This window comes from Doryrhamphus excisus, chromosome 22 (genome assembly GCF_030265055.1).
Source record: "Doryrhamphus excisus isolate RoL2022-K1 chromosome 22, RoL_Dexc_1.0, whole genome shotgun sequence".
Lineage (NCBI taxonomy): Eukaryota > Metazoa > Chordata > Actinopteri > Syngnathiformes > Syngnathidae > Doryrhamphus > Doryrhamphus excisus.
In genome coordinates this window covers 9935465-9945861 of record NC_080487.1, presented here as the reverse complement: position 1 = coordinate 9945861, position 10397 = coordinate 9935465, and the positions used below count along the sequence as shown (strand labels likewise).

General features: G+C 42.7%; 1 protein-coding gene across 1 annotated transcript; it reads left to right on the top strand.

Moving 5' to 3' along the window:
• Positions 1 to 135: 135 nt before the first annotated feature.
• Positions 136 to 10180, top strand: patl2 (PAT1 homolog 2). The gene is made up of 19 exons (XM_058061807.1): positions 136 to 307; positions 479 to 650; positions 1592 to 1884; positions 1960 to 2022; positions 2092 to 2145; positions 2211 to 2369; positions 2803 to 2874; positions 2937 to 3079; positions 3662 to 3736; positions 3804 to 3927; positions 4060 to 4177; positions 5143 to 5249; positions 5320 to 5373; positions 5451 to 5593; positions 5663 to 5819; positions 5882 to 6016; positions 7194 to 7291; positions 7378 to 7518; positions 9617 to 10180. The coding sequence occupies exons 1-19, from the start codon at positions 284 to 286 to the stop codon at positions 9648 to 9650; spliced, it is 2166 nt and encodes a 721-aa protein (XP_057917790.1). The 5' UTR covers positions 136 to 283; the 3' UTR covers positions 9651 to 10180.
• Positions 10181 to 10397: the final 217 nt, after the last annotated feature.

The window sequence follows — 10397 nt, the reverse complement described above, 5'->3', positions numbered from 1 at the left end:
GGGCCACATTTTGTATTTTTTTTGCCAATCTGATTTGATTATTAATTGGGGAGGCGCCAGTAATGCTAATTGACCACTAGATGTCGCTCGCTGTCTACTAAAATCGGCCTGTACGTCGCACTTGATGACGTAGGCACGTTTTCATCATGCGCACAGGTGAGGTCAATTAAACAGTAATGAGACTCCCGAACAGTTTGACCCAAGGCGGCATAACATAACACAGACAAAAGTTACTGTTGCTTGTTATCTTTAAAAGGGAATACAAATATCTCCAAAATACACCATGAGTGATTCAGAGAACCAGCAAGTAAGTCACATTTTTAAAAATGTAATGAAGTTCGTCTACATTTGGTTTAATTGGCTACTTCCGGTTACCCGATGGCTAATACTGAAAATCCAAGTTGAAAATGTCTCAGAATAAGGCACCACTTCCTGGTTTAGTGTCACAATACATGTAAAATACAATCATAACACTCAGGTGGCTGAAGAAGTAGAAGAAGGAGAGTCCCAGCAGAAGCTTCAGTGGCCTGAAAATGGAGATGACTGGAGCGAAGACGACGTCGAAAGCAATATGGACTGCGGGCTTTTGCAGGCAATGGCGGAGGAGGATGAGGAGATCAATGTCTACAATGAGGAGACCTTTGGAATGGGTGTGTTAATGCGACATGGAATTTAATTAATTAGTTAATGGAATATATCTAAACAAATACACAATAATGTAGCGGTGTCGACGTGTTTTGGCACATATTGTTTGATTAAGAAAATGTCATGGCGCCATGACTTACTCAAACATCAACAGGTGCATAACAGAGGTTAATTATGTAAGTACTGCCATCTAGTGGAAGAGTTTAGTTCTGCCCGTCACTATTCATTAATAGTAAACGTGCATCTGCCCTGTGGTTTGATTTGTATTGGTTTATGCCATTTTTTTAAATGTAAAAATGTCAACAAAATACCTCGTAACACTGGGAAATGGTAGCGGTAATGGTTTTATTTCATTTGAACATGCATCGGATTACAATTGAGTGCATCACATAATCAGTTCACAGTTCCACATGTCCAAAAGGAGTAGGAAGAAGCAAAGCTTATTAGATTCTACCCCTCCATCTGGTACTTTTACAATCAGTAACTGTTACATTTGTTCACTTCCTGCTTTCCATAATACAGTTTAAGGTTTTTGTTTTTTTTTTAATTTTGTATTTTTTTGTCCCGTACCGAAGTACTTGAAAAATAATATATATATAAAAAATAAAATGAATTATACAAATAAAATTTAAAATAAAATAAAGAAAAAACTAAAATTAAAAAAATTAAATAAAAATTAAATTAAAACTATATTAGGAAAGCACGAAGTGAATCAGTAACAATCAGTAACTGTTAAATTTGTTCACGTCCTGCTTTCCTAATTTTATTTTATTTTTATTTTATTAATTTTTATTATTTTTTTATGGTTAGCAAAGGTTGTTGGACTTAAAGTCGACAGAGTAGCCATTTACATTTGTTTTGAAAATTGAAAAACTCCATGGAAGAACGTAAAGTGTCATATTTTTCCATGTATATATTATTCTACCTCTTTGTTTGTGTGTGTTAGACGTAGACTCACAGCTGATCCCAGATGACCCTACCTACACCCTCCTCCAGTTTGCTGAGCCTCGGCCACCGACGCCGGTACCACCGCCAGACCCGAAACCTGTGTCCCCCGCAACCTCCGTCCATGAGACCTCCACCCCCTTCACAACTCGCCCTCCCCTCCCAGAGCGGTGCCCCAGTTTGTGCCTCGGGCAGCGAGGCAGGGGTAGAGGGTATAGGAGAGGGATGGGAAGGGGTCCCATATTTGAAGATCCTGCCGTGATGAGGATAGTGCAGGGACGGCCGAGCCTTAAGGTACATTTGACTTAATTCGATGAGATCTTAACTGCCACTTGTCCTCTATGTAGTGTCTTCTGATTTTAATTGCAGAGTCTTGATAGCGCTATAGTGGACTGTGGCAACGTTATGTACCACCATGCCTTTAACGAGAACGTAAGTACTTTTTCATATTTGAGTTACATTTTCTCTTACACATTTTTGAGTGTCTTTTACCCCCTGCAGTGGATGGAACCATCTTATAGAAAGACACGCAGACTCTCCGGTTCAATACTTCAGGTGAAGTACCTGTCTTAGAGTAAGGACTTGCATAAATACTTATTTTGTCTGCATCTGTTTCTCAGGACAGCGCAATAATATGCGTAATTGAGGGTCATAGAGGCAGAGGACAGCACCTGACCTCCAACCTCCTGGATCCTGCATCTTCCTTCAGGGGTAGGAGAGAGGTCGAACCAAGGGGTCCCTACTCGAGGCGTCAATTTGGCCCAAGAGACATGTCACAGGTGGGGAATTATGTTTACCCAAATGAGTAGCTTGACATTTTTACATGTCATTTTACATACGTGCTGGTCCCCCGGGTGCTGGTCCCCCGGGTGCTGGTCCCCCGGGTGCTGGTCCCCCGGGTGCTGGTCCCCCGGGTGCTGGTCCCCCGGGTGCTGGTCCCCCGATGGCACGGCCTGTGGCTCCTCCCAATGTGGACGGCCCCAAATGTGGCGTTTCCTTGATCTTCAGTGCCATGCCATGTCTCCCTACTGGGTGTGATTGTGTGTGTGTCTAGTATGGATGGTGGGAGGGAGGGGCTTTCTTTGTAATTGTTTTTCTTTTTAATTCTGTAAAGCACTTTGTGTTGCATGTCTCTGCAGGAAAAATGCTCTACAAATAAAGTTGATTTGATTTTGATTTCAATATTCAAGTTTGACATTTTTCTTTTTGCAGATGCACGCACCCATGGTACCCGGACCCCCCTTCTCACGCCAGCCATTAACCCAGAGACGGCACTACAATCAGGTGTTAACTCTGATGCACTTTATCCTAACGGACTCATGTGGTGTCCTAATTCTTGTCATCAGACAGGTGGATTTATGTATCCCACAAACCGTCCCTCCACACCGCGGTCCTTCACTCCTAAAATGATGCAACTCCGCTTCGGGGCCAATTCGCCAAGGCCGTCCCCCTTCTACAGCCCCTCAACCAATCCGATGCAGCAATTCAGGTGTGTGACGTCAAATGTGGAATAAATCCTCAATGTATTAGTCCCGAAATATTTTGGTACTGGAAAACATGCGTAACTTGGCTTGGAGTATAGTAATCAGTATTAGTACCCTATTGGTAATGGTACTGGTTTTATTTCATTTGAACATGCATTAGATTACAATTGAATGCATCACATAATCAGTTCACAGTTCCACATGTCCGAAAGGAGTAGGAAGAAGCAAAGCTTATTAAATCCTACCCCTCCATCTGGTACTTTTACAATCAGTAACTGTTACATTTGTTCACTTCCTGCTTTCCATAATACAGTTTAAGGTTTTTTTTTTGTTTGTTTTTTAATAATGCACCTCGTACCGAAGTATGAGGTGATATGAGCATCCAATGACATAATGGCTACCATGGTAACTGTCAATATAGTGATATATAGCACATTAATTGTCAAACTGTATTTTTTGTATTTACTATGAAATTTCACACATGAAGCTAAACTGTTATGGTATATTAAGGTTGCAAAAGTGGTTATTACTTTAATGTTCGAATGTGCATTAATATATCAAATGTAATGTTTTTTTTAATATTGCAGATACCCTGGTCCAGTCACCCAGCTCCACCCACAACATAAACGCTTGCTTAGCCAAAAACAGCATATCTTCCAGAGGTCTGTAAATATGATGTTGTGGTAATGCCTGTATGACGTCATTTGTAAATATACACATTTTATGTAGAAAAATACATGGCTGGGATCCTTACTGTAATCTGATGACTGCCAAAGAGAAGGAGTGGATCATTCGGCTGCAGATGATCCAGCTGCAAAGTGAGAATCCATACCTTGAGGATTACTACTATCAGGTACGGAACTCCACGTATTATGTGTATCCGTAAGATTATTCATTTGCATTGTTATGCATTCAACATACATACAAAGGGGGGGTTGTCGTTTCGGTTTTTAATTCCTGTGCACTGTACTGTCTGTGTTTTTAGGAGTATTACCGGCGAGTTGAAGCAAAGCTGGCTGAGGAGGAGCTGGGCATCAGGAGCAAGAGGGAGCCACCCAAGCTGACAACTCCTTACATAAAACAGACAGACGCATACACGCCAGGTTACTCCTGCTGTCTTATCAGGATATTGTATGTTCTGTAGTTTGTAGGAATTGTGATATTTGTGTTGTGGCTGGTAAGGCACTGACGTCTTTAGGGGGGCAGATGGCAGTTCATTGTCCGATCAGCAAGAACGTCACATACATTAATAATAAATTTGATTTCAAAGCGCCTTTCAGGACACCCAAGGTCGCTGTACAGAAGATAAAAACACCAATATAAAATACAAGATAAAAGAGAACATACAATAAATAAGAGCATACAATAAATGGGGGGTGTTAGGCAAGTTTGAAAAGATGAGTTTTGAGTTTGGATTTGAAGACGGGAAGGGTGGCAGAGTTACGGAGGTCTGGTGGCAATGAATTCCACAGTTGGGGAACAGAGCTAAGGTGTGCAGAGGGTACAGTGAGATGGAGGGAGGAGGAAGATCTGAGGGAACCGGGATGGCTTGAGAATGTGGACGAGGTCAGAGAGGTAAAGGGGGGGGGGGGGGGGCAAGGTTATGGATGGACTTGTAGGTGATTCTTTGGGAGACAGTGGAGTTGCTGCAGGATGGTGGTGATGTGGTGGAATGACGGGGTTCTGGTGATGATCCGGGCAGCAGAGTTCCGAACCAGTTGTTGCTTGTGGAGGGATTTTTGAGGGAGGCCGAAGAGGAGTGAGTTACAATAGTCGAGGCGGGAAGTGACAAGGCTATGGACGAGGATGGCGGTGGTGTGGCGGGTGAGGGGGGCGGCGGAGACGATTAATGGAGCGCAGATGGAAGTAAGCTGACCTGGTGACATTTAAGGCATTACACATGCTATAGAAAGCCATGCTGGATCAAATCTTCCTCCAAAAACATTGCCGCCATGCTGGAAAAACAGGCCCATTGATTGGGAAATGCACAGCAACACCCCCTTTTCATGTTAATTAAATTGTGCTTTTTCCAACTGTAAATGAGTGGTGATTAATTTTGTTTTTGCAGTGGTGCACATCGAAGGTTCCCTGGGTCAAGTTGCTGTGTCCACGTGTTACTCTCCTCGCCGTGCCATTGGTGCTGTTCATGCTGTCCAAGCTCAGGGTCCACTCGAGGTGACCTGTTAGCCCACTGTATCCATCATCCTTTTTCATCAATGACTAACTCTCACTTTCCGCACCGCAGGATCAAAAAGACACGAGACGGCAGCGGTTAGAGGTCCTTAGCAAGATTGAAAAGGTGTTGAGCAGCGATGAAGAAAACCATCACTGTTCATCTTCAATAATCACGTAAAACTCCCACGTTCTCTCTTGCAGCTATTCATAGTTCTCTTGGAGATCGAGGAGACAAACCGAATGAAAATGACGGTCTTGTCTGAGGCTGAAGAGAGGTTGTTGATGGAGAAGACCCAGAGGAAGGTGGAGCACATCTTCTCCCAAATGCAGCACCATGACGCTTTGTGAGTGACTGACGTGAAGATGTGTGGTGGGAAAGGTGATGTTTCATTGACCTAAATGAATCCATGTAGAGATTCAGGAGGGGAGTTTCTTCCATTCCTGGTTGTCTCAAAGGGGAAAAAGCTTCTTGCCCGTCTCATGCCGTTCCTGAAGCAGGACTCTGCCATAAACATCTTGACGATCGTGACCTCCAACCTTCCGACGCTGATGAGCAGAGACACTGAAGAGGTAAGGAATGCTTATATATGGAGAATTGAAATCGGAGTTTCATAGTGTTTTGTGTTTTATAGACTCTTCCAGAGCTCTACCCGCCCCTTCGGAATGTGATTGGCGGCTTGACCTTCAGTCAGCTAATTGGCATCCTCAGAGTTCTGACATCTGACCCGTCCGACAACGACTGCCTCTCACTAGCATGCCAGAACAAGGTCTTTGCACTCCTCCTTGGCTTGTATTCATTCATTTTCTACCGCTTATCCTCACAAGGGTCGCAGGGGTGCTGGAGCCTATCCCAGCTGTCGTCGGGCGAGAGGCGGGGTACACCCTGGACTGGTCGCCAGCCAATCACAGGGCACATATAGACAACCATTCACATTCATACCTATGGACAATTTGGAGTCGCCAATTAACCTAGCATGTTTTTGGAATGTGGGAGGAAACCGGAGTACCCGGAGAAAACCCACGCATGCACGGGGAGAACATGCAAACTCCACACAGAGATGGCTGAGGGTGGAATCTAACTAGGGTCTACTAGCTGTGGGACCTCCACGCTAACCACTCTCACACCGTGCAGCCCTTTAAATGTTACAATGTAATGATAAAATAAAAATATCAGAATAAAGTTGAACTTTAAAGTTAAACAGCATTTCTAAGAAAAACCTTCAGTTTTTCATATTTGCCGATTAAAAATAGGACAAATATTACATAAAACAAACTCGCTGGTTTCATATGAGAGGCATGAAGATTCTACTGACTCATTAGTACTGACTCGGTACTCACTCACTCAGATGGCCGAGGGTGGAATCGAACTAGGGTCTACTAGCTGTGGGACCTGCACGCTAACCACGTCATCACCGTGCAGCCCTTTAAATGTTACAATGTAATGATAAAGTAAAAATATCAGAATAAAGTTAAACTTAAGTTAACTTAAGCTAAACAGCATTTCTTAGAAAAACCTTCAGTTTTTCATATTTGGCAATAAAAAAATAGGACACATATTACATAAAACATAAAAATAAAAATAGCAGAATAAAGTTAAACTTTAAAGTTAAACAGCATTTATAAGAGAAGGTTTTCATATTTGCCGATAAAAATAGGACAAATATTACATAAAACAAACTCGCTGGTTTCATATGAGAGGCATGAAGATTCTACTGACTAATTAGTACTCACTCAGATGGCCGAGGGTGGGATTGAACTCGAGTCTGTGCACTTTTATTTTGTAAACTGGCTAAAACCAATCCATGTAGATATGCTAACTTCCACAAACTGTACAGGATGAAGCCTATTAACTCGTGTTTTAGTCCACTGAGTTTTCTGTTGCACTTAAGCTTGATAACATTTCTACATTTCCACGGAAACTGAAACGCCCCCCCTCCCTTTCAGTTTGGCCTGTCTTTGCTTTACGCTTTGCTGTCCCATGGAGAGAAGTTGCTGTCTTCCGGTGTCCCACTGGAGCCCAGCATCGGCGACTTTGAGATGTGGTACTACTTTTTTTTTTTTTTAAACTCGTTTCCACTCAAAAGATGATCAATTCATCTCGATAAGGCATCTGTCTGTTGGCTTGCAGGACTGACACAATATTCCAGGTGGCACGACAGCTTTCCCAGTGTTCCCTGGTGGAGCCTCTCCTCCTACCCTCCAACCTGCTGACTCTCTTCTGCCGCTACCTGGACAAGCGCACGGTGCATCAACTGAAAAGCAATATGGAGTAAGAATATTCTCGTTCATCCAAGTCGGTGTATTCTCATGGCATTCGATCGATCGCGGTTCGACTGTTTAGGTTGTCAGACCTTTTTTTTGCCTCTCATCCGAGCTGGGTTCATCAGGACTAGGCGGGACATAGCAGTCAGACTAGATAGGACAGCTTTAGTCTGGGAGCTTGCTTCAAGATCTAGTCTACTTATCCTCCTAGCGAAGAAGGCAGGTCAAGACATGGTTGGCTCTGTAGTGGTGTCAAATTAGTATACAATGACGTGTTTTTTTGGTGTTTTTTTTGTGGTATCATCTTTGTAGCATCCCATTCAGATGTAATGATGATCATGGACCCACTTCAAACTAGGACTGGGTTAAACCATTATTTCTGTAATCGATTAATCTAGAAAATAGATTTTTGATGCATCGAGTAATCCCTGAAAGTCCCTGAAAACATAAACCACACATGCACAGGTTGATAAAAATAGATATTTCTAAATGATCTGCCCATATCAAAGTATAAGAACATGAATAATACTAACAATAATAATAATAGAACTACCGCATCATTACCTTTTTGGCGTGAAGTATTCCCATACTTTGGATACTCTGCCATCTTTTCTTCTGGCCGGACTCACTGAAACTTGTTACCATGGCCGCCGCCATGTTTTGATTCTGAGTAGTGGTGTGGCGTTTGTGAACGAATGAGTCAAAAGAACTAGTTGTTTTTTTAATGCGAACGAATGAACCGCCCATAATATACCCGTTCAGTCCGCCGGCAGTTTTGTTCATGACTGACACAGCACTAGTTGGTGAGCTGTTGAGTCGGACCGAACATGAACATGAATGAATGAATGAATGAATGGACTGACTCGACGCGACTGACCGGGTCTGCGCACAGGGGGAGATCACAGGCTAACCACCAATTGACCGAAATGAACCACTCTTTTTACTGAATGAAGCGGAATGATCCTGTTCACTGAAAAGAGTAGTGGTGTGGCGTTCGTGAACGAATGAGGCAAAGAACTATTTTTTTTTGGGAACGAATGAACCGCTCATAATATACCCATTCAGTTCGCCGGCCGTTTTGTTCATGACCGACAGCACCAGTTGGTGAGCTGTTGAGTCGGAACGAATGTGAACATGAATGAATGAATGGAATGACTCGACGCGATTGACCGTGTCTACGCACAGGGGGAGATCACAGGCAAACAACTAATTGACCAAAATGAACGGCTCTTTTTACTGAATGAAGAGGAATGATCCTGTTCACTGAAAAGAGTAGTGGTGTGGCGTTCGTGAACAAATGAGTCAAAAGAACTAGTTCTCTTTTTTTTTTTGTGAATGAATGAACCGGCCATAATATACCTGTTCAGTCCGCCGGCCGTTTTGTTCATGACCGACACAGCACTAGTTGGTGAGCTGTTGAGTTGTAACGAACGTGAACATGAATGAATGGACTAACTCGACTCGACTGACCGGGTCTGAAGAGGAATGATCCTGTTCACTGAAAAGAGTAGTGGTGTGGCGTTCGTGAACGAATGAGTCAAAGAACTAGTTTTTTGGGAACGAATGAACCGCTCATAATATACCCATTCAGTTCGCCGGCCGTTTTGTTCATGACCGACACAGTACTAGTTGGTGAGCTGTTGTCGACTCGACTGACCGGGTCTACGCACAGGGGGAGATCACAGCCTAACCACCAATTGACCGAAATGAACGGCTCTTTTTACTGAATGAAGCGGAATGATCCTGTTCACTGAGAGTACCAGCTCTCCGACTCTACCAAATATTACCTTAGTGATGAAGAGGCTTAATGATGACCCTTAAGAAGGGACGAAAGGACAGCATTGTATGTGGGAGAAATGTCATGCAGCCCTCCCCCTTCTGTTCAGAGATGGTTTCTTCTCCATGCCTCTCCTTTATAAACCACTTTTCACTTTCCAGAATGTGTACTTTTTTTTGTCCTCGAAAGAGATCACTTACTTCCATGTGGCTGCTAGCTTTCCCCAATGTAAAAATCAGTGCATTTCTCACTGCACTGTACAGTAAGCAGTAAGAAGCCCTCTCTTACTGACAGAAAATGGATTTCAACTTTTAAAATGTGTGTCTAGGTCTGCAACAGGATGTCTGGCGCTTCCATCCTGAGATGGATGGAACCCCAAAAAGACCCCCTCTCACCCCCACCCACGCCAAGTGGCACTGGCGCAAAAGAAGCAGAGGTGAAACTTGGACTTGGATCATTTGTGTATTTTGATTCTATTCTTATTCCTTAGCCCCCTTCTGCCTCACATTTGTGCACACCCAGAAACTGTTTCCCTGTTTTTTTTGTTTTATTTTTTATTTCCTCTGGTCTCAAGCGGGTTCAAATGAGTGTTATTTACGCTGAAGTCTGTTTTCTGTCTAATGTATTTCCAATCAAATTGTGTTGGATCAGGCTGAGTATTGTATAGTAATTATAATTGTACAGTCAAACCGATATGTTAATAGTAATCACTAAGGTTTGTCGCGGCATGGCCCCATGCACATTAACCATGCAGTTTTGGTTTTGTTTTTTTTTGTTGTAGTGTAAAAAAAAAAAGGCATGACTTAAGTATTTGATGTCTTTTTATTTATTAATTTGGAAACAGCAATCATTTAAATCACACCCTTGTAGAGCACTTGCAATATAAATAAAACATCTTTAAAAAATTAAATTTGGTGTAGGAAATTGACAATTTGGTGTTTTTTTTTTTCTCAGCACGTAATTTGTAATTGAAAGCTACGTCCTAAAACCTGCAGTCCAGATTTTACCACGGTTGTTAAAGTATTTACTTTTAACCAAACTGGTTAGTGTTCTTTGTTGAGACGCCTGTGTGCGACATTCCTTGAAAGACGGGGACACCAGACAACTTG

What these genes read in the sequence shown, in the direction of transcription:
- patl2 (XM_058061807.1), top strand. Translation starts at nt 284, where the DNA reads ATGAGTGATTCAGAGAACCAGCAA. An exon ending in GACAGACGCATACACGCCAG is followed by an intron (nt 4,178 to 5,142) that starts GTTACTCCTGCT and finishes TTGTTTTTGCAG; the next exon opens with TGGTGCACATCGAAGGTTCC. An exon ending in AAGCTCAGGGTCCACTCGAG is followed by an intron (nt 5,250 to 5,319) that starts GTGACCTGTTAG and finishes TCCGCACCGCAG; the next exon opens with GATCAAAAAGACACGAGACG.